This window comes from Pelodiscus sinensis, chromosome 1 (assembly GCF_052426305.1).
Source record: "Pelodiscus sinensis isolate ZL-2025 chromosome 1, ASM5242630v1, whole genome shotgun sequence".
Taxonomy (NCBI): Eukaryota; Metazoa; Chordata; order Testudines; family Trionychidae; genus Pelodiscus; species Pelodiscus sinensis.
The window spans coordinates 98,879,633-98,905,975 of NC_143052.1; the positions used below are offsets into that span (position 1 = coordinate 98,879,633).

At 46.5% G+C, this 26,343-nt stretch overlaps 1 protein-coding gene across 1 annotated transcript in view; it reads right to left on the reverse strand.

Annotated features, from left to right (window-relative positions):
- The window catches only part of POLR3B (RNA polymerase III subunit B), a 121,445-nt gene extending 95,102 nt beyond the window's left edge, over positions 1-26,343 (reverse strand). Inside the window, exons 1-9 of the mRNA XM_075938432.2 lie at positions 26,123-26,343; positions 22,602-22,634; positions 15,529-15,585; positions 15,379-15,443; positions 14,821-14,896; positions 13,887-13,987; positions 7,451-7,542; positions 4,156-4,273; positions 2,100-2,208 (exon numbers count right to left, since the gene is read on the reverse strand). Of these exons, the coding sequence (XP_075794547.1) occupies positions 2,100-2,208; positions 4,156-4,273; positions 7,451-7,542; positions 13,887-13,987; positions 14,821-14,896; positions 15,379-15,443; positions 15,529-15,585; positions 22,602-22,634; positions 26,123-26,194 (723 nt within the window). The 5' untranslated portion in view covers positions 26,195-26,343. The remainder of the gene's footprint in view (positions 1-2,099; positions 2,209-4,155; positions 4,274-7,450; positions 7,543-13,886; positions 13,988-14,820; positions 14,897-15,378; positions 15,444-15,528; positions 15,586-22,601; positions 22,635-26,122) is intronic.

A 26,343-nucleotide genomic window follows, 5' to 3' on the forward strand; every position in this document is an offset into this window, starting at 1 on the left:
ATTTAAATATTATTCAGCTATATGCTATTTGCAGAAACAAAACCCAACCAAAATGCACTCCCCCATATTACCAAAATTCGAAGGTTGTCAACTGTCAGAAAGCCACCTCAAGAGGACATTATGGTGCTCTGGTGGTATGAGCAGGTGCTGCCCTCTTCTGGCAACTTCTTTTTTATTTGTGTAAGTGATTTTGTCATAACTGTACCATTTACATTTTCACTGACTATAGTGAGAATACCGTGGGCATGAACATAGGATTTAAAATTTCCTGATCAAGGTGGGCTCTTCAAAATTATTAAAGGGACTGATTGCTGTCATGATATACATTAAGATGTTGGTGAGCTTTGGACGTCTCTGAGGGGAAAAAATGAAACTCTAAGCAAGTAAAACATTAAGACAGAACAGATTTACTGAGAAAGCAAAACATATGGAAGATGCCAGAAAAAGGAAGCTATCTTTAAAAATGTTAATCTTAAACATGATTAAGGGCCTCAGTCTGCCAGAGTACATTAGTCCTCCTGAGAAGACAGCTCTGGGAGTGGAAGATACCGAGCGCTTTGCACCCTTCAGGCACTAGGGCCTGGTCTAAAAGGTGTTGAGCACCCTCGGCTCCCCTGACTTCTGAAAAGTCAGGCCCTGAATGCATTATTAGAGTAAAGGTTCTAAAAGGCCCAGACTGAAAGAAGTTGGAAAGCCTAGGACCATCTGAAGTGTAAAGAAGGATTTTTTCCACTTGCTACTTGACTTAGTACTTTTTTTGCCCAAAGACGGGACATTTTGACAAGCTTTAAAGCAGAGGTAAAGTTGCTGTGAGGGTTTTAACTTGGAAGCAGGACATAAATTCACAAGAGGCCTCAGCTGGAGTACTGTGTCCAGTTTTGAGCACCATAATTTAGGAAAGATTTTGACCAACTGAAGAGAGTCCAGAGGAAAGCAGCAATAACAGAGATTTAAAAAGCCTGACTTATGATGAAAGACGGGGCGGGGAGGGGGAAGAAGACTAGCAGATTTAGTCTTGGGAAAAGAAGACTGCATGGGAGGGACCTGGTAAGTCTTCAAATATGTTAAAGGCTGCTATTAAAGAGGATAGTGATCAATTGTTCTCCATGTCCACTGAAGGTAGGATTTGAAGCAATCAATTTAATCTGAAGCAAACAAGTGTTAGAAAGGTTAGATATCAGGAAAAAAAAATTAACTATGAGGATAGTTGAGTACTGGAATTCATTTCCAAGGCAGGTTGTGGAATTCCCCTTGAGAGATATTTTTAAGAACACGTTAGACAAAATATTTCTCAAAAGATACTCTAGGTCAGCAGTGGACAATAAGCAGCCTGGACACGATGATTCACCAGGGTTAGCTCTTGGTGGGCCGCTAGCTTTATCTGCAGGTATGGCTGTTCACAGCTCCTGCCGGCTGCAGATCACGGTTTTTGGCCAATGGAAGCTGCAGGAAGCAGTGTGCCAGTCCGTGCCACTTCCCGTAGCTCTCAATGGGCTGCAGATCGCCTTTCCCCAGCCAACAGGAACTGTGAGCAGCTGTACCCGCAGATGTGCAGGTAAATAGAGTGTGTGGTGACCTACCAAGGGCTGACCGTGGTGAACTGTCTCCAGTTTATTGCTCACCAGTGGTGAAGATATACTTGGTCCTCCCGCAGAGCAGGGCATAGACCAGATGGCCTCTCAAGGCCCCTTCCAACCTTATATTTCTACAATTTCTACAATGAAACATACATGCTTATTTTCACCATTACGGAATCAAACACTCTATTTGTTCACCAATTTTCTCAATCAGCTAATAAAAATGCCTTAAAATTCTTTCAAAATATTTTGAGCAATCTATTTTTTTGTATATTGTACATTGCTATATTTCTTTTGATGTTAGCATAAGGTGGCTTTTGGCCTTCACAGGAAGAATTAAAGGTTTGAACATTTTCCTGTGTATTTCCATATTTTACTCTACACTTTTGAATAATATGTTGTAAACCCAGTTTGTCAAAACTGTTAGTGTCCAGAATTCCTTTACAGAACATACTAAATCATGAATTCCTCTTCAGATCTTTAGTTTTGAACTAAAGCTTTTTAAACTAACAGTTACATTACCTTAAATATAATAGCAATGGGAATATCTTCTGACAGTGTGTTATGCTTCAGGTAAAATCTTCCTTGTTTCACAATCATATTTGTTCTGCTCTTCTTCTCATGAGTGGAACTAAAGGGTTGGTTTAAAAAAAAAAAAAAAAAAAAAAAAGAGAATTATGTTTGATACCCATCTTGCATTGGTAATTACTTTGCCTCATCATTTTAAAGTGCTTTATAAAGAAGATTTCACTCATTCAGATCAATAAATTCCAATGCCTTTTGTTTATTTTAAACAGATGCATAGACCAAAACTAACGGAAGGTTACTCTTGATGAGGAACATTAGTAAGTAAATATAGCAGAGTCAGGATTAATTGAGCATTGCAAAACATATGTAGGTAATACATAAACAGACGGATGGATCCAATCAGCTCTTTCAACACAACCTGTTATAGACTTTTTGGTCTCACAAAGCTTGCTTATATAATAATACTGTTGTAGGAAGAAATTATTAGGAGATGCTCCTAACACTTAAGCAAATGAGATGGTTCATAACACATAGGTGCTTTATGATAGACTGGGATTTTTTTGGAGGGGGAGGGGGGGGACGCAGAGGTAAAATTAACATAAAAAGATGAAATAGAAAATAAAGCTGTTTGACTAAGAGCAAGAAGGATCAACCCATGATAATATATCTGCAGCCTTCAACAATTTGTACAGTACAAATAAAAACCTAAAAAACCCCTCAAAAACCTAGCTATGGATTTTGAGACCATACTAAGCTGACCGTCTTTGGCTAAGCTGCCCCTTCACTAGCCCGCAACAGATGAACTTTTTCTTTGAATGGAGCTTGCATAAATAAGTCTTCTCATTTGCATGGCATCCATTTTCCCTACCACTGTGGAGATGTACCCATTGAGTATCCCTAGATCCAGGTTCTTGTAAAGAACAGGCTGTTTCATCATTAGTTAGCTGGATCAAAACTGCCTCAGATTTGTGTGACTAAATACTGCTATACTCTCACAGCCATTAAGTGGTCAAAGTAAAATGACCAGTAGTGAAATGGCAGGGAGCCACAACACCAAACATTACTACCTCAATTGGAAGTTGGCAGCATCAGCAGAGAGGCCTGAACAGGCATGGAAATCTAAGTACCTAGTCTTAGAGGTGGTAAGAGGTCAGACGGAAGCACATTGGTGAGGTAGTAATGGAAGGCCTGAAGAGGTCACTATACATGCTGTATTTGATACATGTCTCAATATATGATTCAGTCTCTATGATGATTCAGACTGACAACTGGCATGAGCATTGAAGAAGTTACACTTCTAGACTAGGTCTACACTAACCCCGTTTTGCGCAAAAAGTATGCAAATGAGGCAAAGCATGGAATATCGCCACGCCTCATTTGCATAATTAACGAGTCTCCGTTTTTGTGCAAGAGGGGGGTTTTGCACAAAAGCCTCTTGTGTAAAAATGGAGTCTCAATTATCCCCCCAGAATCCTAATAGCAGCAGATTCCCCAAAATCTGGGTACCACCCAAGTAATTCCAAGAAAAAACAGGGAAGAGATCACTTGGGAAATTTTTGCACAAAACAGGGGCAGTGTAGACATAGCCCTAGAGTCTGAATAAGCCTCCTAAACAGCCACATAGGAGTGACAGGTTAACATGCTTATGCATCAATATTATGCGTGGCAGGTTTCCAGTGTTTATTAGAAACCAAAGACAGAAATCTTTGGAATTTCCTGTAGATAACTAGAACAAGATTTGGTCAAATACTATTTTCTACAGGTTGTAGATGTTTCCTGCTTTCTACAGGAAAAAAAATTGTTCTGTAACAAAAACTGGAACTTTCTTCACTGACTTTGGGACAAATTTGAAGTCTTTGAGTAAGACTTCCATTAACTTTGGGCAAGTGGACTTCAGGAAAGGGCTTGAAGTTATTGGAACTACTTTAGCAAGAGAGTGATGCTAAATGCACTTTCAATATTTTTGAACTAAAATGGAGTAAGTGAAAGTTAACACCCAAGCAACGACATAAAACAATACACTTAAATGACTGCAGAATATTTGCTATACCTGGTAACAGAAGCTCCAACTGTCCCTTTCCGATCAGCTTCCACAATGATCCTGTTTTTGGATAACTGCTCCTGAATGAGAATGACTTTCTCTACACCTTTGACGATGAAGTAGCCACCTTCCAAACAGAGAAGAAAAATGGGTTTGAACTTCATCGTCCTTGGCTATTATTTACCTCTTACAATATAGCATCAAAACAGCTATAATGAATAAGCACAAAAATAAAATTAAACTGCAAGAAATGCATAAAGAAAATTACAAAAAAGGGAAAGAGGGAATAAACATCATCCCCACAAAATTATTATATACATTACTAGTCCAAGGGGAACCTCCTATAACTAGGCATAGGGTAAGAGAGGAGACTATTAGATCCTGTAAGAATCTTATTATGAGGATATACTTTGGATCTTAAACGCTGGGAAGTACTTATAGTCAACAATGATGGGTTATAAAGAGAACCCTAGGGCAGACAGAAGGTATTCATCAAAAGGGTGTTTTTGAACTGTTGGCATTGCAAGATAAACCAAAAATAAATAGTTTGCCAGATTAAAAAGGATTGATTATGAGGTGCTCAGCAAATTACAGCATACAGCCTCAAATTAAGAAGCTTGGTGTTTCATATTTACTTTCTCCAGCGAAACATGAATTTTATGTGAAACTCTTTTGACTCATTTCAATTTCACTAGTAACTGAAGCAATGAAAAAATCTATACATCATGTTATTATATTCTAATCAGGATTCTGACTAAATAATATTCTGCTTTTGCAAAGCATTTTATGGAAAGGTGTTTTGTAGTCATTTTGTACTGATAAAATGAAAAAGGGAAAGGACTTTGTGCAAGCAGTTTGATAAAGGACATGAAAGGAGGAGGGGAGAAGGACAGAGAAGTGTAAACAGTGCTGAGAAACTAAAACCAAAACAAATAAATATTTAAAAACCGGTCTTTAATAAAAAATAGAAGTAGAATGGATAATTAAGATCTTGACAGCTTTTCTAACAAGCAGACATATGAATACTTTAGGTATTTATTTGTATTTTAACACCTCTAAGTTATATACAGGCAGTCCCCGGGTTACGTACAAGATAGGGACTGTAGGTTTGTTCTTAAGTTGAATCTGTATGTAAATCGGAACTGGAGTCCAGATTCAGCCGCTGCTGAAACTGACCGCCAGTTCTGACTTACATACAGAATCAACTTAAGAACCCCAGGTGTCCCCAAGTCAGCTCCTGCTGAAACTGATCAGCAGCTGATTCCAGGAAGCCCGGGGCAGAGCAACTCTGCCTCAGGCTTCCTGTAGTCAGCGCTGGTCAGTTTCAGCAGAAGCTGACTTGGGGACGCCTGGGGCAGAGCAGCTGGGGTGCTGCTGGGTTGCTCCAGTAGCGCCGCTCCTCGGTGCTACTGGACCAACCTAGCAGCACCCCATCTGCTCTGCCCCAGGCGTCCTGATTCAGCCGCTGCTGAAACTGACCAGCAGCGCCTGAATCAGGACCTGGGGCAGAGCAGCTGGGGTGCTGCCGGGTTGGTCCAGTAGTGCCCAGAGCGGCGCTGCAGGACCAATCGGCAGCGCCCCAGCTGCTCTGCCCCAGGGTCCAAAACAAAAGCCTGGTCTGCTGGGGGGGGCACACTAGCTGCACCCCCCCCCAGCAGACCAGGGACATGGGGAGCAGAGCCGCAGCGGCAGCGGGGTGCCACGCCTCTGAGGCTTTGCTCTGGCAAAGTCTCAGAGGCGCGGGACCCGCCGCAGCTGCCGCTTCAGTCCCGGTGCCTGTGGTCTGCTGGGGACAGTCCCCAGCAGACCACAGGCACCGGGACTGAAGCCGCAGCAGCGGCGGGTTCCCGCGCTTCTGAGGCTTTGCTCTGGCAAAGCCTCAGAAGCGCGGGAACCCGCCCGGTGCCCCTGGTCTGCTGGAGACGGTCTCCAGCAGACATGGGGCACCGGAGCAGCTTACGAACGGGGCTCTCTCGCCCCGGAGCTCGCAGGTAGCAATCCGCCACCTCGACCTCCGGGGCGAGAAAGCCCCATTCCTAAGTGCGGATCCGACGTAAGTCGGATCCGCGTAAGTCGGGGACTGCCTGTACATATATCTTTCTTTTGGTAGTTTCCCTATGAACCATAAACTTTTCTTTAAAACCATGGAAAAGCCAGTTTCTTGACATCAGTAACTTTAATTTAAAATCCCTACCTGTATAAGAGAAACACAGGAGATACTGTACTGGATCAGATCACTAGGCTGCTACTTTAAGCAAAAGTAAACCTGACCAATAGTGCAACATTTTATTGGTGGATGAAAATCTCTCTTACAAGAAGCGATCCATTTAGGTCTTTAAACACTAGATTTGTTTCTAGCTTACATACTCAGACTACAAATATTATTCATGCATACAGTTTAAGAAACTATTGAACTACAGTAAACTTCCGATAATCCGGCACCTTTAGGACCCAGGGGGTGCCGGATTATCAAATATGCCGGACTATTGGAAGGGGGGGCTATAAGGGGTCTGGGTGGAGTGGGGAGATGCGCCCCTCGGCGCTGCGGGACCAACCCATCAGCACCCCAACTGCTCTGCCCCAGGCTTCCCCGATTCAGCCGCTGCTGATACTGACCAGCGGCTGACTCCAGGAAGCCCGGAGCAGAGCATCTGTATATCCCATTCATGAGATTTGTGTGCGCCCACACCAAGACAGAACAAATCTGAGAGAGAAATACATTAGAAGAACAATAGATACTGATAGGTAACCCTTCCCTTTTGTAAGGTGCAAAATTAAACAAACAAACAAACAAACCAACAAACAAACCACTTTCAGTTTCACTACTTTCCTCTTTGGTTTTGCTCCACAGAATAAGACAAGCAGAAGTGCTTGCTCTGCTTCGAACATCCTGTACATTTTTAAATTATGTCCTTTTATCCTGTTAGCATTCCCAGGATTAATAAACTGAATGTTGGGCCTCTCCTCACAAATCAGCATTATGATCTTAACCTTTTCAAATGTTGGGATTGGAGGCCAGGGGACTCATCTGAGCATACTATTTTCCATATTGCCATAACTGTTTCTCATCCTCTTTAAAATACACGAAAGCCTTTGTGCTTCTCTAACCACTAGTGTTTTTTCTGTAGCTACCCATTATGATGATAATTAGACAAAGCCTAATGGATCTTCTTAGAAAAATAACTAGTATATACAAGCAGATGACACTGTACATTGGGAGCAAAATAATTTTTCTATAAATCTTTTAGAGAGGGAAAAACTCACTAACGCCACAGAAGGAAAAATAATTGGACAGAGACAGTACCTGGATCTAAAGGGCACTCGTTAAGTTTGGCAAACTCTGCTGGAGTTTTCCCAGTAAGAACACAATTAGAGCTGCGCAGCATTATCGGCATTCTGTAAAAAAAAAAAAAAAAACCACAGTTATTTATCCTTGTACCGTAGATTAAGAAAAACAATAAAATGAGAAGTCATGGGTCTTACAATAATTAGAGTACATCTAGATTGCAAGCTTCTTTCAAAAGAGAGCATCTAGACCTCAAAAATAGATTGAAAAGCAATCTGCTTTTTCTAAACGAAGCGTCCAGACTACTAGGAAGCTCTGTCGCAAAAAAGGCAACCCGGAACCACTTCTGGCAGGTCATTAGGGCAGCATTTACTTCCAGGTGCTGCTGCCTAAAGCTAGCTGAGAGACACGCTTAAAGGGACCCCCTCTAGACAGCCATTTCTCGGCTGCAGCTGTTTACTTGCCTACCTCTGAGGGACAGCAAGACTTCTGCAGCGTGCGCTTTGGTTGCCCAGCTTTCCTGGATGCCACGGCATTTTTTTCCTTTTGGCTATGGAGCCAGAGTTGCCCCATGGCATGCGATGGCCCCACAATGCCACGTTGCAGCTTCTGCAGCACTTTCATCGGACCATCTGGACGGTCCTAGTCCAGCTCAACTCAGAGCTTGGCCTTGAGACCCTCGCCCTGGATTCGGGAGTACTGGCCTGGCCCCCAAACCTCATGTTGGAGAGGCGATTTTGGAGGCTGGACACGAGTTCTGACTGGTGGGACTGCCTCATCCTGGAGCAGTGGGATGATCAGCAGTGGCTCAGCAACTTCCGCACGTGGAAGGCCACCTTCTTGGAGCTTTGTGCCTGGCTTCCCCTTGCTCTCCAACGACAGGATACCCACTTGCGGTCGCCATTCCCCTGCAGAAGAGGGTGGCTATTGCCAGGTGGAAGCTTGCCACCCCCGACAGCTACTGTTCGGTGGGACACCAGTTGGGCGTGGGGAGGTCCACTGTCGGGGCTATCTTGGAGGTAAGGCACTCCTGGGGGACAGTCCCTACGGAGGGTGGGGGCTGGAAAAGGGGGATTGTTGGAAAAGGGCAGAGGGATTGGGGGGGAAGGAGACAAAGCCCAGCCCCCCGGGGGCGGGGGGGAAGGCAGGCGTCCTGGCCTCACCCAGACCTGCTGCTGGGGGGGCAGCCTCCTAGGGAGTGGCTCCTGGGGTCTTTGGGGGGGAGGAGAGACAAGGGGGACAGGCACCTCTCCCAAGGGCTCAGGCACCCCCTCTCATTCTCTGTTTTGTGTGTTTCTATGTCTCCTTCTGCAGGTGATGAGGGCCATCAACTCTGTGCTGCTGCACAGGATCATCTGCCTCAGAGACGTGGACCCCATCATGGCCGGATCTGCTGCCCTTGGATTCCCCAACTGCGGAGAAGCGGTCGATGGGACACACATCCTGATCCGCGCACCCCCGCCCCCTTCGAGCCACCCAGTTTATTAACAGAAAGGGCTATTTCTTGACGGTGCTACAGGCCCTGGTCGACCACCAGGGACAATTTACAGACATTCGTGCCAGGTGGTCGGGCCGCGCACATGATGCCCGCATGTTTCGTTACTCTTGTCTGTACTGCAGGCTGCAACATTCTTCCCATAGCGGGACTTTGCACTTGGGGACCTGCAGATGCCATCTTGCATCGTGGGCGACGCAGCCTACGCATTGATGCTGTGGCTCATGAAGCCATACACTGGCCACCTGGACCCGAGCAAGGAACAGTTTAATGCGCACCTGAACTGGGCTCGGCTACCAGTAGAATGCGACTTCGGGCGTCTCGGGGGCCGGTTCAGGTGCCTGCTGACCCACCTCGACATGGGGGAGCATAACATCCCCAAGGTGGTCTCTGTGTGTTGCATGCTCCACAACCTGGTAGAGAGCAAAGGGGAGGCCTTCCTCCCACAGTGGGAGACAGAGGCTGGTGGCGAGGGGAGGCTGTTTGAACAGCCCTGGACAGCTGCCATCTGCCAGGCCCATCAGTTGGGGATGCGCATCCAGGAAGCCCTGAGGGAGTGGTTCTCTGAAGGAGCCCAGTAACTCTCTCCAGGGCCTCCCCAATGGGGGCTTGTGCCTTGCCCCGCCCCCCAATACCATTCCCAACACAACCCTATCCCTTCCCCCATTCCCTGGACAAGCAATAAAGACACCATTTTGGATTTGAAAATAAACTTTGTTTTAATTTATAAAAACTGTTATTAACTGGGTTGGAGGGGGGCTCAGAATGTGGAGGGAGGCTGGGAACTAGGAGGGGAGCTCAGGACTGGAAGTGTTGCCTGGAGCACCTGCAACTGCCGCCTTGGGCCCAGGGACCTCGAAGGGCTCAGGGTTGGGTGGAGCCTGGGAGAACAGGGGGCTGGGCAGGAGCGGGGGCTGCAGCTGCCTCAGGGATGGAAGGGGGAGCGGCAACAGGGACAGGACCCGGGTAGGCCACGACCTCCCAAATCGTGACACAAATATTGTCTCCCTGCCGCACCAGCTTGCCCCACATGCAATCACACCACTCGGCCTCCTCGCGGTACTTCTGGGCGATGCCTTGTTGAAGATCTTGCATGATCATGATGTGCTAGCGCATTAGGTCCTAGCGTGCCCGCCAGTGCCTGCGGCCGGCTGGCTGTGGCTCACCCCTCATCGACGGCTGGTCTGGCTGTGGAGGACAAGAGGGAGAGGCGGTCCGTCATCCCCGCACACACTGGCCCTGAGGGCTTGCCCTCCTCTGTGAGCAGTGAGCAACTGTCGTTGGTAGAGGGGACGCTGATGTCCCGAGAGTCAGGCCATGTGTGGCCTGCCCAGCAGCCCCAGCCTCACAGGGGCCCTGAGGTGCCCAGGGACCATCCTGCACGCCCTCCCTACCTCCATGGACAAGCAGGCCAGGGAAGTGTCCGGCCAGAGTGGGTTCCCAGGTGTGGGAGAGGAGCCTGGAGCAGCCTGGCCATCCCTGCCCTGCCCTCCCTCCGCCCCCATACCTGGCAGCACTGTATGTGGGAACGGGTGGTGCCTCGCACGTGTACACATAGCTACGTGCAACACTCATCAGTCCATGTGCGGTCAGGCATATGCCCTTGTGCCCAGCCTGCTTCCGACAGTGCATGACGCGGGGAGGACAGTCCTCCCAGGGGTCAGATGTGTGTGGGGCCTCCCCCTAGGCTCTGAGTAGCAGTCCGTGGGCGCTCTGGGACTGGCTCCTGAGACCACATGTCGCACGCCGCCATGGCACGTGCTTGCACGTGCACAGCCAGCTGCACGCTGTCCAGGCCAAGCATGCTGAGTGACGATGGTGTCCCATCCCATGAACCCACCTCCCCGGCCCTGTGTGTGTGCCAACCTCACAGCACTCACCTGATATTCCCTCCCCGCCATCAGCTGATGCCTGGGAGGTGTCCTGGGACTGGGGGACTCCGCCTGTGTCCTCCTCCTCCTGCAGCTGCTGGTTGTCATCTTCCTCCTCCTGGAGCTCCGTCCGGGTGACCCCGGGCATCTCCAACCTCGACTCCACGTGGAGACTGTGCTTCCCCACACCCCAGGATCTGGCGGAGCTCTTGGTAATATGGGCAGGATTGTGGTGCTTCTCCGGAGCAGGAGCTGGCTTCACAGGCCCAAGCATAGCCCTGCTGCAGCTCCTTGACCTTTGCCCAGACTTGATCAAGGGTGCGAGGGCGATGGCCTCTGTGGGCCAGAGCTTTGGCCATTTGTCCATAGGTGTTGGCGTTTCAGCACCACGACTGAAGGGCCTGGAGGGACTTCTCCTCAGTCCAGAGCTCCTGGAGGGCCTGGATCTCAGCCCTTGACCAGGAAGGTGCCCGGCGTTTGTATCCTTTGGGTGGGTCCTCGGACCCTTGGGCCAGTTCCCTGGAAGGGCCAAGGAGACATCGCAAGTCTTGTGGTTGTGCCATGTCTGCTAGCTGGTGTGGCAGGGAGCACTGCGCAATCAGTCTGTTGCCCTGAAGCCGGCTTCCTGCCACAACGGCTTCCCCGGGTGCCTGTAGCTTTATGCCCTGGCTGGAGACAGGAACTATAGAGCTGTGATTAGTAGAGACTGATTGTCTCTTTTTTCGAAAGAGCTGCCTCTCCCACATCCACACATGCCTTTTTTCGAAAGAGCTCTTTCAAAAAAGGCGTTCTTCCTTGTAAAATGAGGTTTACCAATGTCAACAAAACCCCTGCGTTCTTCCGATTTAATTTCAGAAACACGATTGCCGTCTAGACACAGGTGAATTTTTTTTTTTTTTTTTAAAGGCCACTTTTCGAAAACAACTCAGTAGTTTAGACACACCCATAGTGATGACAAAACTGGAGAAGATATTCTGAACTTTTAAGAAGCAAGGGTCCCCAAACAATAGAGCTCAGAAATAACAAAAGAAAATAGAGTTAAAGTTTCTTTCCTTTAACTCCAACCCATTTTGTGTAACATCTTCAAATATTTCTGACAAAATGAGTAAAAAACCCCAAGTGCTATAATGCGTAACCTACGCAAAGAGAGTCAGTGATCCCAGGAACGTTTCATTGAACTGTTTCCTTTTTGCCAATGTAGGTTTGAGTTTTTGCTGTTGGTTAATAAGCTATTCTGGGGTTCTTATAGTAAAATCATTCATAGTACTTCTGTGATAACTAGTTGTGTAAATGATGCAAAGGTATACACCAGTCGTCTCCAATCTTTTTAAGCACAAATCACTTGAGTTTAAATACAACCAAGGATCTACCTCAGGGGTGGGCAATAATTTTTAATGGGGAGGCGTCAAGGCTGTTTCCCACTCTGGCACGATGAATGCAGAAGTGGGGACTGGCAAGAGCACTCCAAAACCTTGCCTCTACAGTAGTGTTTCCCAATTGGTACTCTGCAGAACCCTCGGGTTCCGCGAAGCAAAAGCAAGGGTTCTGTGAAGAGTTGCCACTCCCCTACCCCCTCTTAAAAAGACAAGAGCTGCGGTTGGGTTTTTTTACCCGACGAAACGTGGCAGCGGGGTTTTTCTTTTTTTTTTTGCTCGATGGAACGCAGCGAAATGTGGTGGGGGTTCCACAGCCAAATAAAATTGGGAAACACTGTTCTACAGGCTCCGGTACAAAAACTTCGCCCCACAATCCTAATACCCAGATTTTGGAGAATCCGCTGCCACCACCCAAATAATTCCAAGAAAAACCAGGGAAGAGATCACTTGGGAAATCTCTTCTTTCCACTGTTTAAAAATGTAGAAAAATCGAGAAAAAATACTAAGGAAATTATGACAATTTAAGTGCTTATCCAGCTGTATTTCCTTCCTGTAGTCACAATATATCACTGTGTCTGATGAACAGTGTAAAAGTATGTTGAGAAGTGATCACTACATACACGTTAACACACAAATGCACTTTTACTTGATTTTTTGTATTACATCATCAAATTCACTGCATGGAGGGTCTATCTGTACCCAAAAATTCTTTTAAATGATCTTTCAATCAATTAAAAGGCACAGAAATCAGAATAATTTGTTATCTACATTTATGGTAAGTTTGCCTCTATACCCAAGTTTGCTTGACAAATTCGAAAGAAATTATTTTGCTTTGGGAATCGTTCAGGCACTAGAGAATGTTTGGAGCTTAAATTCTTCCTGCTGCTGCTAGCAGCCAATATCCAGTCTGTGTTATTTTTCAAGTAATATAAGAAATAATCTCTGTAGGCCACCTTCAGTTTTAGCCAGTTCTACCCAGTTCTCTAGAAAAACTGTTTTATCTAGTTCAAGGAATTTTGGAATCCTGTCCCAGTGAAAACTATGGAGTCTTGGGTCCTCTGGTGCTGTAGAATTTTCAAAACTTTTTTCCTTAAGCATTTCATCCACTTTCTTGAGCAACTCAATATTCTTAGACATACTAGCAACTACAACACTGGTCTGCTTAATTGGTTTTCTTACTTCTACACAGACACATCTACAGTACTCAAAATAGTCATTTTACAATATCCAATCTAGACTTGAAAATGGTAGAATTTTAATCAAGATTGGAATCCAGTGATACTTTCATTCATTGTTTTTACCATTCATTTTCAGTAACAGAATCCCCAAAAGTCTCCAATGCAGGTGAATAAGGTGCAAGACTAGTGTGCCTAAGTTTTTGCTTTGAAATTGCCCTGCTTGAGGTGCTAGTATTCTGGTTTAGAGAATTTCCCACTCTAACTAGACATAAATCAAATTTTGAGGAAGAAATTCAAATTAAAAACTTCCAGAAGCTCTGGAAAAATAAGAGCTATTTGGAAACCAACCAACCAGAAGCCTATCCTCAGTTTCTACTTCTCAAGTTCCACTTTCAAGCTTGTTTTGAATTTTAATTTTGAAGGCGGGAAAACTCATTTTCCTTGTTTTTTTTAATATGGTGATTAAGTTTCACACCAATGGGATTTATGGCACACACAAAAACTGATATAAATAACAAGATAAGAGTATCTTACCTGCCAATGGGTAAGGCATTGCGAATAATCCTCTGGCTACCTCTAGTGTATTCAATGTCCACTGTAATTGGAGCAGAGTAGGTCATATCTCTCAAGCGACACTTAAAGAAAGACAAAACAGACATATTTCACCCTTACTTCAGAGTGGAGAGTCTCAAGATCTACTGAGAAGATCACACTTTTGCATGGCTTCCCACCTATAATCACAAAGGATGAAAGCAAAAAAGAGCTAAATGGAGTCTCTTCAGTGTCTTGAATTCCTTGGATTTTGTCTGTCAAAGTCTCATTAAAAAAAAGTTGTAAGTTTTCCACAGCAGCCAGAGTAAATGCTTCTTCAGATGGAAACACTATGGCCACATGAAGCAGTTTAACTTTTAATGCAATGGTACCTTCCTTAAATGCAGGTAGTACTAATCAGCAAAAATTGAGATCTGGATTTCAAAACTCCCCACGCCCACCAGTATTCAGATCTGGTGTTTTGATTCAGGTATGTCATAGTGCATGAGGGACAGAATTAATATTATACAAACAACTTTAATTCTGGCACTTTCTAACTTATGATTGGTTGATTTTGCCATTTTAGTGTTCTTTAAAGGATGTTTTTCTATGAAATATGAATAATCTTATCACAGTCTTTATTTACTTTGGTTTAATCAGGAGGGCCTGCTGCTTAGAATCAGAAGAGGAGATTTTAAAAAATTACCAATTAGTTATTCACATATTTAGTCATTTTACAACCACTGGAGTGATTTTTCTTACAGTTAGAACATTAACTAATATTGCCCTCTTTTCCCAAACTAGGAATGTACCGGACCACTATAAGACTCTTTCCAAACAGCAAAGAAATACTGTATAGGAAAAGCTACACACAATATCTACCCACACATCCCAACAGTAAACATGAAATAAAATTCACAGTTGGATTCACTATTACCTCATGAGGAGACACAGGCCTTGTTACGTTAAAGCTTTCTTCAACATCTGGAATACCCACATAGATATTGAGGTATCTGTAATATAAACATTTCCATTATCAGTCACTAAGATATTTGTGTCGTGGAACTGAAGGAAACAGTGTCCTTTTTTCAACACAATTCATTTTGATAACTTCCCATTCTAAAGATAAATAGATTGCAACTGTCCTCCTAGGGTATCCCATAGCACTTGAACTATGCTCCATCTGAAATAAGTCTTGGAATTCATATACAATGGTAAAAGCAAAGTTGCCTTTGCAAATGAAGAGTTAAACTGGCCCCTTCAATTATGAAAATTCACCAAACTACTGAAAAACCATTACTAGAAAGTATTTTTACTGCACGATTTAATGTAGTCACTCAAAGCTCTACAGTGATCTCTTATTTGGAGTAGGACAAGGTAAACCACACTCGTATATCACAATGCAACTTCACGTACATTTTTATAATCAGTTACAAATGATTATGCAAAGTAATACATGTACTACTACCAATACAGAAATCAACTTTATGCTTACTTCAAATACCACATTGGGTCAGCATCACTTGTGACCTTTTCATTGGCTTTCATAATTTTCTTTATCTGAAAAAAAGGGGGAAAAAAAAAGAATTGAGTCATACGACTTTTGTAAATGTAGGCCTATTCCCTTTCCACCAAGGAAACATACCTCTACATTGATGAAATAGTTGAATGAGTCTATGTGTTGCTTCACAAGCCCTTTCACCTAAAACCAAAAAATACATATACAGCAGAATTAGCCTCAGTAAAATCAATCACAAAAGCAATGCCAAAATTAACATGTAGGTATTTTAAAACAATGAGTAAGTCCTGTGGCACCTGAGGGTACATCTACACTACAGAGAAAGATCAAAGGTGCTGCTGCTGATCCTCCAGGGTTCAAATTAGTGGGTCTAGTTAACACAGCTAATTAGAAGTGAGAGGGGCACTTCAGTCAATGCCGATAACCCTGCTTTCACAAAGAGTAATGGAAGTCAAAGGAAGAGTGTTGTTCCTTCGACTTCCTACAGTGTAGACAGCACCAAAAGCCAAGTTAAGATACTTCAACTTCAGCTATGCAAATAACGTAGCTGAAGTTGCAAATCTTAATTCAACTTTGTCTCATAGTGTAGACATACCCTTAGAGACTAACAGAAATAATATATAAAATAATGACCTTTTGCGGGTAAAACCCACTTCAGATACTTATAATTGTTTCTGGATCAACTTTAAGGTTTTTTTTAGCTCAAGAGGTTCTGAAAACCAACAGGGTGACTAAACTGAGTCTGTACCAGAAGTCTCCAGATTTATGCCACCATAATTCCATCAATTTCAACAGAGCCTCAACTGAAATGTACTAATTTTGTAACACAAACTATGCATAACACTGAACCTCATAAGTGTGCAGGCATAATTGGGAAAGCCATTGTGAATTAACATTTTTGTCAGTTTGCCATTTTGTCAGATGCCTGGGTATTAATCATTTATTGAAGCTGGAAGAAGAAGAACTGTATGGTATTACAGGAAAAGGTGAAAGAGCAAACTCAGGTTACAGCTATAAGGAGGGAGAGAAAGAAGAGGTCCAGCAAGATGTGAGAAGCTGAAAAAAGAAAAGAAAAGAAAAGAAAAGAAAAGACTCAGACAACTTATCATAGAATACTAGGACTGGAAGGGACCTTGAGAGGTCATCGAGTCCAGTCCCCTGCCCTCATGGCAGGACCAAATACTGTCTAGACCAGTGTTTCCCAATTTTATTTGGCTGAGGAACCCTTTTCAGCTTTTCAAAATTTCAAGGAACCCATAGGTTTGTCAAGCAAAAAAAAAGGGGGGGAGGGGAGGACAGAGGGACCCACCAATTCATGACCCAAGACCCCCCCCCCCCATCTCCTTTCTGTGAGGCCTCATCCGCTCTGTTCCCCTCCTCTCCATCACTTGCTATTCCCCGCCCTTATACTTGTCTCAACCTAGTGAGAGTGAGGTGTGGGGTGGGAATGAGGGATTTGGGTGTGGGAAGGGGTGAGAAGTACAAGCTCTGGGAGGGAATTTGGATGCAGGAGAAAGGGCTGTTGACTCAGGGAGGGGGCTCTAGGCTGGGGAGTGTTGGGTTCAGGTGGAAGGTTGGGGTGCTGAGCAAGCCAGGGCTTGTGGATATGAGGGTGCAGGAGTTTGGGCCGGATATGTGAGGGACTCAGGGCAATAAGGTTGTGAGTATCATGGGCTCAGGACACAGATTTGTGATGTGTGGATGGTGGAGGAATGTTGTGGCGGAAGACTGAGGATGTGGGGATGCAGGAGTGTAGGGATGTAAGAGGCTCAGGACAGGGGTTCCAGTGTATGATAGGCTCAGATTTGGGGTCAGGTGGTGCAGGAGTGTTATGATATTGCAGTGAAATGGGAGCTTGTTTACCTGGCTTCATTTTTAAATAAAATATGTCAAACTCAAAAGGTTTTAGCATTGTCTTTATATGTGAGAGGGGTGAGGAACCTGTTTTGAGTCAAAGGTCACTGACCCACAGAAAAGTCAGTTGGGGCCACACAAGTGAGATGTAAAAAAACAAAAAAAAGCTCCTCCAAAAACCCCCAAGCCTCACTAATGTGGTCCCAAATGTGCTGGTGGGGGTAGGGGACAGAATGCTAGTGGGTGCTGGGGAGAGGGTGCTGCTGGGTGGAAGGATGCTGGCTCAGGTGGCAGGGTGCTGGGGCAAGGTGCTGGGACAGGCAGGTGGCAGGGTGCTGGGGTCAGGGATATGGTCCTGCTGGGCACTAGGGTGACTGGCAGGGTGCTGGGACAAGGAACAGGGTGCTGCTGGGTGCTAGCGTGGATGGCAGGGTGCTGGGGCCGCGGCCAGGGCCAGGGCCAGGGCCAGGGCCAGGGCCAGGGCCAGGGCCAGGGCGGTGCTGAGTCCTGTGGTGTGAGGCAAGGTGCTGGGGCCAGGGCGGTGCTAGGGTGGATGGCAGGGCTGCTGAGGAGCGGGATAGAGGTGGGGTGCAGGATCTGGGAGGGAGCTGGGGGGCGGAAGGGGACAAGGTCTGGGTAGGGTACAGACCAGATAGGTAGGGTAGAGAAGCAGGCTGGATGTAGGGTGTCTGGCTACAAGGGAGGGTGCGAGGAGGGGACTTGGGTAGGAGTTGGACCTCCCTGATCTGGCACCCTCTAGACCTGACTGGTCCCAGATGAGGAATTTTTGGACCAGGGGAGGTCATTTCAGGGCTCCTGGTCCCCCCCCTTCCCCACTAGGCTTCTTTGCACCTCTATCCCCTGCAACCAAACTAAGCTGCCCACCCCTGCTGGTTCCCTGCACTTCCCCCAAAACCATCCCTCACAATCCAAGGGAGTGCAGCACCAGTTCCCTGCAGCCCCTCACAGCCCAGCTGAGCTGCCCATCTGTTCTGTATGCCCTCCCCATCCACCTCAGCCCAGCTGAGCCCTGCACTGGTTCCCTGCATGCCTCCCCCACAGCACAGCTGATCCCCGTTTCCCTGCACCTCCTCCAAGCCCCACAAAACTGCTGAGCCAAGAGCCGATTCCCTGTTTCTCCCTCCCCTTGGCCGTGTCCAGACTCAGGGGTTTTTTCGGGAAAAGTAGCCTTTTCCCGAAAAAACTTTCCCTGCATCCAGACTCAAGCCACGTTCTTTCGAAATAATTTCGAAAGAACGCAGCTTTTCTTTCGATGGCGGTAAACCTCGTTTCACGAGGAAGAACGCCTTCTTTCAAAAGTTCCTCTTTCGAAAGAAGGCGTTCTACAATGTAAATAGGGCTTCTTCAAAAGAGAGCATCCAGACTCGCTGGGTGCTCTCTTTCGAAAAAGCGGATTGCTCTTTCGAAAGATCCGCCTGCAGTCTAGACGCGATCTTTCGAAAGAGGCTCTTTCGAAAGAAGCCTGCAGTCTAGACATAGCCCTTGAGTCTAGCCCCAGTTCTCGGCACCTCCCTCCTCCTGCAGTCAAACTGAGCTCTGAGCCACACACACACACACACACACACACACACACACAAGCCCAGCCCCCCAGACCTCCCCACTCTGCAACCCAGCTGAGCTCAATTTCCCTGCACCTTCCCCCAAACCATGTAGACATGCTGAGCCAGTGCTGATTCCCTGCCCCTGCCTTCCTCCCTCCCCTTGGCTGTGTCTACACTGGCACGATCTTGCACCAAAGCGGCCGCTCTTGCGCAAAAATTTGCTGCCTGTCTACACTGGCCGTGTGTTCTTGCGCAAGTACACTAACGTTCTCATGTATGAAATCAGGGCTTCTTGCGCAAGAACTACGATGCTCCCACTCAGGAATAAGCCCTTTTGAGCAACTATTCTTGCGCAAGAGGCCAGTGTAGACAGGCAACAAGAATTTCTTGAGCAAGAAAGCCCTATGGCTAAAATGGCCATCAGCACTTTCTTGGACAAGAGTGTCCACACTGCCATAGATGCTCTTATGCAAAAGCACAGCTCGCACATGGAAGAGTGGATGTGTTCTTGCACAAGAAACAACCAGTGTAGACATAGCCTAAGAGATTCCTCACATGAGCAAAATGAATTTTGTGTTGTGCACCAGTATTGAGTTCATGTGGCTTGTTTGGATGTGCCACCCAAGTTATTAATAAATATTTTTAAACCTCTACCTTTTCCCTCTGCTGCCATGTCAGCTCCCCTGGTGCCTGCTGTCCCCAACTCCTCACCCTCCTCTGCTGTCCTGACTCCTGCTCTTCTCACTGTCCTCAGCCCTCCTGCAACCTGACCCCCTCCACCAGCCCTTCTCTCCTCCCTGTGCCCACTTCTCCAGTAGCCCCACTCTGATCATTTGAGCTATCCCTCCTCATCCCCTCTTCTAACACCTCCCACTACAAACCTGCCCTGCGTCTCTCCTCTGATGGTGGTCCCTCCAGAATCCCCTGGCACCTGCACCTTCTCTTACCCCTGCACCCTCCTGGTGCCTCCCCCTTCCCTCACTTCCCCTGCCCCCTTTGCTCCATTTTTCCCTGATGCCCACCCCTCACCACCCTCTGCCCCCATTCCCCTCATGCCCCTCTGCCCTCTCACATGACTTGCTCCATCCCAGCCTTCCTCATGCCCACCCCTTCTTTCAAGCCTTCTCCCAGCACCTCCCGCTCCCCCTCTAGCCCCCAGTGCCCTTACCCTTTCCCCTCCCAGCATCACCCTGTCCCCCTCCCACTGACACCTCCTCTCCCCTCCTGCCCTTTTCCTCATTGTCTGTGCTTGGCCCCCTGGCAATTGTCTCTCTTCCACCCCTGTCCCTTTGGTGCAGTGGTCCCCAACCACTGGAGGTTGCCGGGCGCCAGGGGGTGTTGCCGTTCGCTCGCCGGGCGCCAAAGGGCGGGGACACTTGCGCGCCCGGGGGCGGGTCCCCCCCAAGTGCCGTGTGCCCGGGGCCGGCGCCCCCTCCCCCCCAGAGCGTGGGTGGCCAATCTGCAGCGCTCCCGGGGCCGGCGCTCACCTTCAGGGAAGGTCGGGCACAGCAGGGACAGGTCCAGGGACAGGCTCTGGGGCCGGGCTGGGAGGACGCGCGTGCGCAGGGTCGGGACCAGCTCCATGCTGGCTAGCCGGCTCTCTCCCTCTTTTTCAGAGGGCGCGGGGGAGCACCGGCTCCTTGCAGAACCCCTCGTTGTGCTCCGCGGAACCCCAAGGTTCCGCGGAGCACCAATTGGGAAACACTGGTCTAGACCATCCCTGATAGACATTTATCTAACCTACTCTTAAATATCTCAAGAGATGGAGATTCCACAACCTCCCTGGGCAATTTATTCCAGTGTTTGACTACCCTGACAGTTAGGAACTTTTCCCTAATGTCCAACCTAAACCTCTTGCTGCAGTTTAAGCCCATTGCTTCTTGTTCTATCCCCAGTGGCCAAGATGAACAAGTTTTCTCCCTCCTCCTTATGACACCCTTTCAGAGATCTGAAAACTGCTATCATGTCCCCCCTCAATCTTCTCTTTTCTAAACTAAACAAACCCAATTCCTTCAGTCTTCCCTCATAGGTCATGTTCTCTAGATCTTTAATCATTCTCGTTGCTCTTCTCTGGACCCTCTCCAATTTCTCCACATCTTTCTTGAAATGCGGTGCCCAGAACTGAACACAATATTCCAACTGAGGCCTAACCAGTGCAGAATAGAGCAGAAGAATGACTTCTCGTGTCTTGCTCACAACACACCTGTTAATTCATCCCAGAATCATGTTTGCTTTCTTTGCAACAGCATCACACTGCTGACTCATATTCAACTTCTGGTCCACTATAACCCCTAGATCCCTTTTCTGCCATACTCCTTCCCAGACAGTCACTTCCCATTCTGTATGTATGAAACTGATTGTTCCTTCCTAAGTGGAGCACTTCGTATTTGTCTTTATTAAACTTCAAATTGGAGAAATGGTCTGAGGTAAATAGGATGTCCAGGTCATTTTGAATTATGACCCTATTCTCCAGATTAGTAGCAACCCCTCCCAGCTTGGTATCATCTGCAAACTTAATAAGCGTACTTTCTATACCAATATCTAAATCATTGATGAAGATATTGAACAGAGCCAGTCCCAAAACAGATCCCTGAGGAACCCCACTTGTTATGCCTTTCCAGCGGGATTGTGAGCCATTAATAACTACTCTCTGGCTGCGTCTAGACTGGCATGATTTTCCACAAATGCTTTTAACGGAAAAGTTTTTCTGTTAAAAGCATTTGCGGAAAAGAGTGTGTAGATTGGCACGGATGCTTTTGCGCAAAAGCATTTTTTGCGGAAAAGCATCCGTGCCAATCTAGACACGGTTTTGCGCAAGAAAGCCCCGATCGCCACTTTCACCATCGGGGCTTTTTTGCGCAAAACAGTTCTCCCCTGTCTACACCGGCCCTTTTGCACAAATACATTTGCGCAAGAGGGCTTATCCCTGAGCGGGAGCATCATAATATTTGTGCAAGAACACTGACAATCTTAAATTAGATCGTCAGTGTTCTTGCGCAAATTCAAGCGGACAGTGTAGACAGCTGGCAAGTGAGTATGGTTATCCAGCCAGTTATGCACCCACCTTATAGTAGCCCCATCTAAGTTGTATCTACCTAGTTTATTGATAAGAATATCATGTGAGACCGTATCAAACGCCTTACTAAAGTCTAAGTATACCACATCCACCGCTTCTCTCTAACTTCCTCTGAAGACACTAAATTTGGGAGAGAAATGTGATAAGTAAGGTTAAAATTCTAGCACAGGTACTTTTCCTGAAAGTTTGGGACAGGTCGCCAACAATAAACAAAAATTCACAGAAGCCTGTGACTGGTGTTTCTTGTAAGTTGTGCACTTGTGCGGCCAGACAAGAGATATTCAAATGCCTCGCAGCTGATTAGCAGAGCGCACACAGCTAGATTTTTTTGTTTCGACTGGTGGTGCACATAGGCACATGCCTCAATACGTATAAAATGTATTCTGCACACCACTGGAAAAAAAAATTCACATATGGATGGAAAAGATTAGAGGGAATATTGCTTCTGACCTGTCCTTAAAAATATCCTGGGCGCAGAGGGCAAACAAAAAGTCAAGGAAACATGAGGATCTATCATTATTTATAAATTAGACATATGCTGACATATGATTTTAAAATGAATGCATTGGGTTTTAAAGATAAAGGAACTGTGTCTTAATCTTGTCAAACCACTGCCTACTGCACATCCGTCTTTCACTAGTTAAATGGTTTTCAGTTTAAGAGCATAAATATTCATGTACAAAGGAAACACATAAAGCAACACTGACCTTTAGAAAAGCTGGAAGAAGCCTCCATTTTTCCTAAAACAAACACAAAAAATGAAATAGGAGTGTACCTTACAACAATCTAAAAAGCCTAATCGTTATTCTTCCATGCAGGATTGATGGGTGTCCAGTTTTTGCCTGAAAGTCTGGGGATCTGATGGTGTCTGGTCAGATCTACTGATCAGACACTCAAAATCCAATTACTACAGGCAGAGGAGGTGGAAAGGTGCCGAATCATCACCCACACTAGCCCAGACTCAGCTGGGGCTACCTCTGACCTGCATCTGACAAGTATAGCTCTCAGCCCTGAATCTGCAGGCAAGTCCCTCCCAGCCCATTGGGGAGGAAGGGTAGCAGTGAGCAATAGAGAGGAGCAATGGCGGGTGGGGGCCTCAGGAGGAGGAGGCAGGGGGATGCCCTCAGGGGTGGTTCCACACTCCTACAGGAGTGTCCATTTTTTATACATTACAAAATTGGTATGCCAACTTATATCATTAAGACTATTTAAAGTCAAGTCAATGTATATAAAAAGGACTATAACAAGTCAATCAAAATTAGTAACATGAACAAGCAAATGACAATTTAAATAATACAGTAATCACCTGTGCAATACAAACTATAATCAAGATACTTGAAGGAACACAGTTTACATGTTTTTAAACTGACTAATTTAATAAAATACAAGCTTATAAGAAAACACCATTTAAATACTATGTCCTGATTAATTTTTTAAAAGAAAAAAAGAGACACTCCTTAAAAATGTTTTATTTTCCTATTGATGTTTATCAGGGTCTTTTCAGCGAGAGAGAGAATTATGGTCCTAATCCTACAAATACTAATATACACAGCCAAACACAAATTGCTGTCAAATGTACAAATGTGAAAACATAAAAGACTTTTTTCTTTTAACGTGTTTCAGCTGTACAGGAATCTCAGATGTTACTACAATTAAAAAATAGGTTCTAAATATTCAGACAAATGTGACTTGTGGGTTGACAGTATGTCTAACTTTACAAGTATTTCAAGATTCAAAGGCAGCAAAGATTCTTAACATTAAATAATTCAATTCTAAAATTAACTTCAAATAAATAAAAAAGAATTGTCATGGATATGTATACTGGAGTGTGGAGTCCCAGATATATTGTTTCACTAGCTTTCAAAGACATGAAATTTAGTTAATTTTTATTCCGTCATTCGTTGTTTAAGATTTTTAGTACAACTTTGTTATTCACAATTCCACAAGAGAAAAGCAAAAATCATAAAAAATAAGGGAAGCAACTTAATGTTTACATTTAAAATCTAGGGAGGAAAAATTGAATTCAAATCAAGTTCTGTTTCCCTCCCCTCCCCCCTCTCCCATGTTTAAAAGGGATACAGCAGGATTTATGACAAACTATTTTGGTATGTACAGTAAAACTCCAGTGGTCCGGCACTCCTGATGGTCCGGCATCATCTGGAACTCGGAAGTGCTCCGGGCAGCCGGACCATTGGAGCTGCTCTGCCCCCAGCTTCCCCGATTCAGCCGCTGCTTAAACTAACCAGTGGCTGACTCGGGGAAGCCGGGGGCAGAGCAGCTGGGGTGCTACCGGGTTGGTCCCGCAGCGCCGAGGGGCACAGCCCCCCCACTCCACCCAGACCCTCATAGGCCCCCTTCCTATACTCCGGCATATCTGATAATCCGGCACCCCCTGGGTCCTAAAGGTGCCGGATTATTGGAAGTTTACTGTAGTAGTTTGAACAAACATGAATGTGGAGGAAGGTGAATTCAATAAAGAGTTATAACTTTGCATGGTTTACCCTATATGATAAACTCATGCACGTCACAAGTAAAACTGGCACAAAATTAGTTTCAGGGCAGCTACAAGAGCAAATAAAATCATGATGGAACTAGTGTGCAAGTGGCAGCCTCAACCCTTTTGTGCCTACTACATATAGGCTTAATTCCATGAAGTACTGAGCATCCAACATCCCCAGGCAGGATAACCACCTTCCCTAACTGGATGGCACAGTCCCACCAACGTACGTTTCAAGTCCTGGTTCCAGGCTAAATGATTCCCATGGTGCCATTCTGCACCTACCAGAGGCTTATGGATAGCGTCAGCCTATTTAGTCAGGTGGGCTGAGGTGGGCTGTAGCTCTCTTTCTCCACAAGGTTTTGCCCCCTGCTCCTCCTCCCCATCCCCCGCCAGAAGCTGGTGCTAGATAGTAATAAGAGCTGCTCACAGAGCCCAGGTCCCTGTGTGGAGCCCTGGAGACTCAGACCTTGTATCCACCAGTTCCTGGGCAGCACACCCCATGGGGCAGGGACACAGGTTTGGCACCACTCTTATGGACTCTGGCTGCCCATTCAGGGCAGATGGAAGGTCTAGGGCTCCCCATAGTGACCAAAGATCCCTGGGTAGCTCTTAGCACAGTTGGCTCCAAGTTTCCAATCTGGCTGGAGGAGGGTTTCTGGTGGAAGTGGAGGACCTGCAAAAGGGAGGGTTCTTGCATGCGTCTTCTTTTTGCATTTTGAAAAGATGCTCACCCTACTTGCAAGCAAAATGCAGGACAATGTAGCACTTTAAAGACTAACAAGATGGTTTATTAGATGATGAGCTTTCGTGGGCCAGACCCACTTCCTCAGATCAAATAGGAAGTGGGTCTGGCCCACGAAAGCTCATCACCTAATAAACCATCTTGTTAGTCTTTAAAGTGCTACATTGTCCTGCATTTTGCTTCAACTACCCCCAGACTAACACGGCTACATTTCTATCACTATCCTACTTGCAAGATGAGGCTCAAAGGGAGCATATAACAAGTTAACCTTGCAATGGAATACAGTGCTGAGCTCTTTGCATTGTGCACCTTGATTTAAAGGCTACATTTCTGACACCTCCCTTCTGTCCACTAAGCCACTAGCAAAAAAAGGAACAGAGGATTAAAATCTAAAAATGCAAACCCAGACAGCACTTTTACCCTGAAGAAGGAGGAGAAGTACCAGAAATGCCACAAAGTCCGGGAGGAACACTGCTATGGCTAGCAACTTTTATGTTGCTCACGTGCTATGGTGGTGCCTGATATCTCAGCGGGGGTAATTTCACACACAGCAAAGTTGCAGCTTGAAGAAGAGGTGGCCTCAATTAGCACAAGATGTTAGATATCAGCTTGTTTCTATGATGATGGTTAGCAGGAGAAGTTGGGTGACCAGATGTCCTGATTTTATAGGGACGAGTCCCGACATGTGGGGCTTTATACAGGTGCCTGTTGTCCCCAAGCCCCGGGGGCCACCTGGCAAAGCAGCCAGCCTAGAAGAGCGAGCTCCCTCCCTTGGGAGAGAACAGGGCAGCGTGGAAAAGCCGGCGGAGCCCCGCGCATGCGCCACAGCTGACTCGGGGACTCGGTCTCCAGAGCCCCGAAAGCCCCCTGCAGCCGCACCATGGGGCGACGCGCATGCGCAGCAGGGGGCACAGCTCGCGGGGGCTCCGCTGTTCGGGGCCCGCCCCTCCTCTGCGGGCTGGCGGCGCCTTCACCCCCTCGCTCACCTCCACCGTGTTCACGGGAGCCGCCGCCTGCTCCGGGGTCAGAGTCCCCAGCTCTACCGCTAACGCGTCCATGGCGAGCGCGGCAGAGAGGCGAGCCGGGAGGGACACGGCAGCTGGCGGACGCTCCCCGCGAGGGACACGCTGTGCGACGACGAAACCTGCCCCCTCTACAACAAGAGGCGCTGCGGAATCGTTCCGTCTCTTTTAACGGCCCGGGGGAG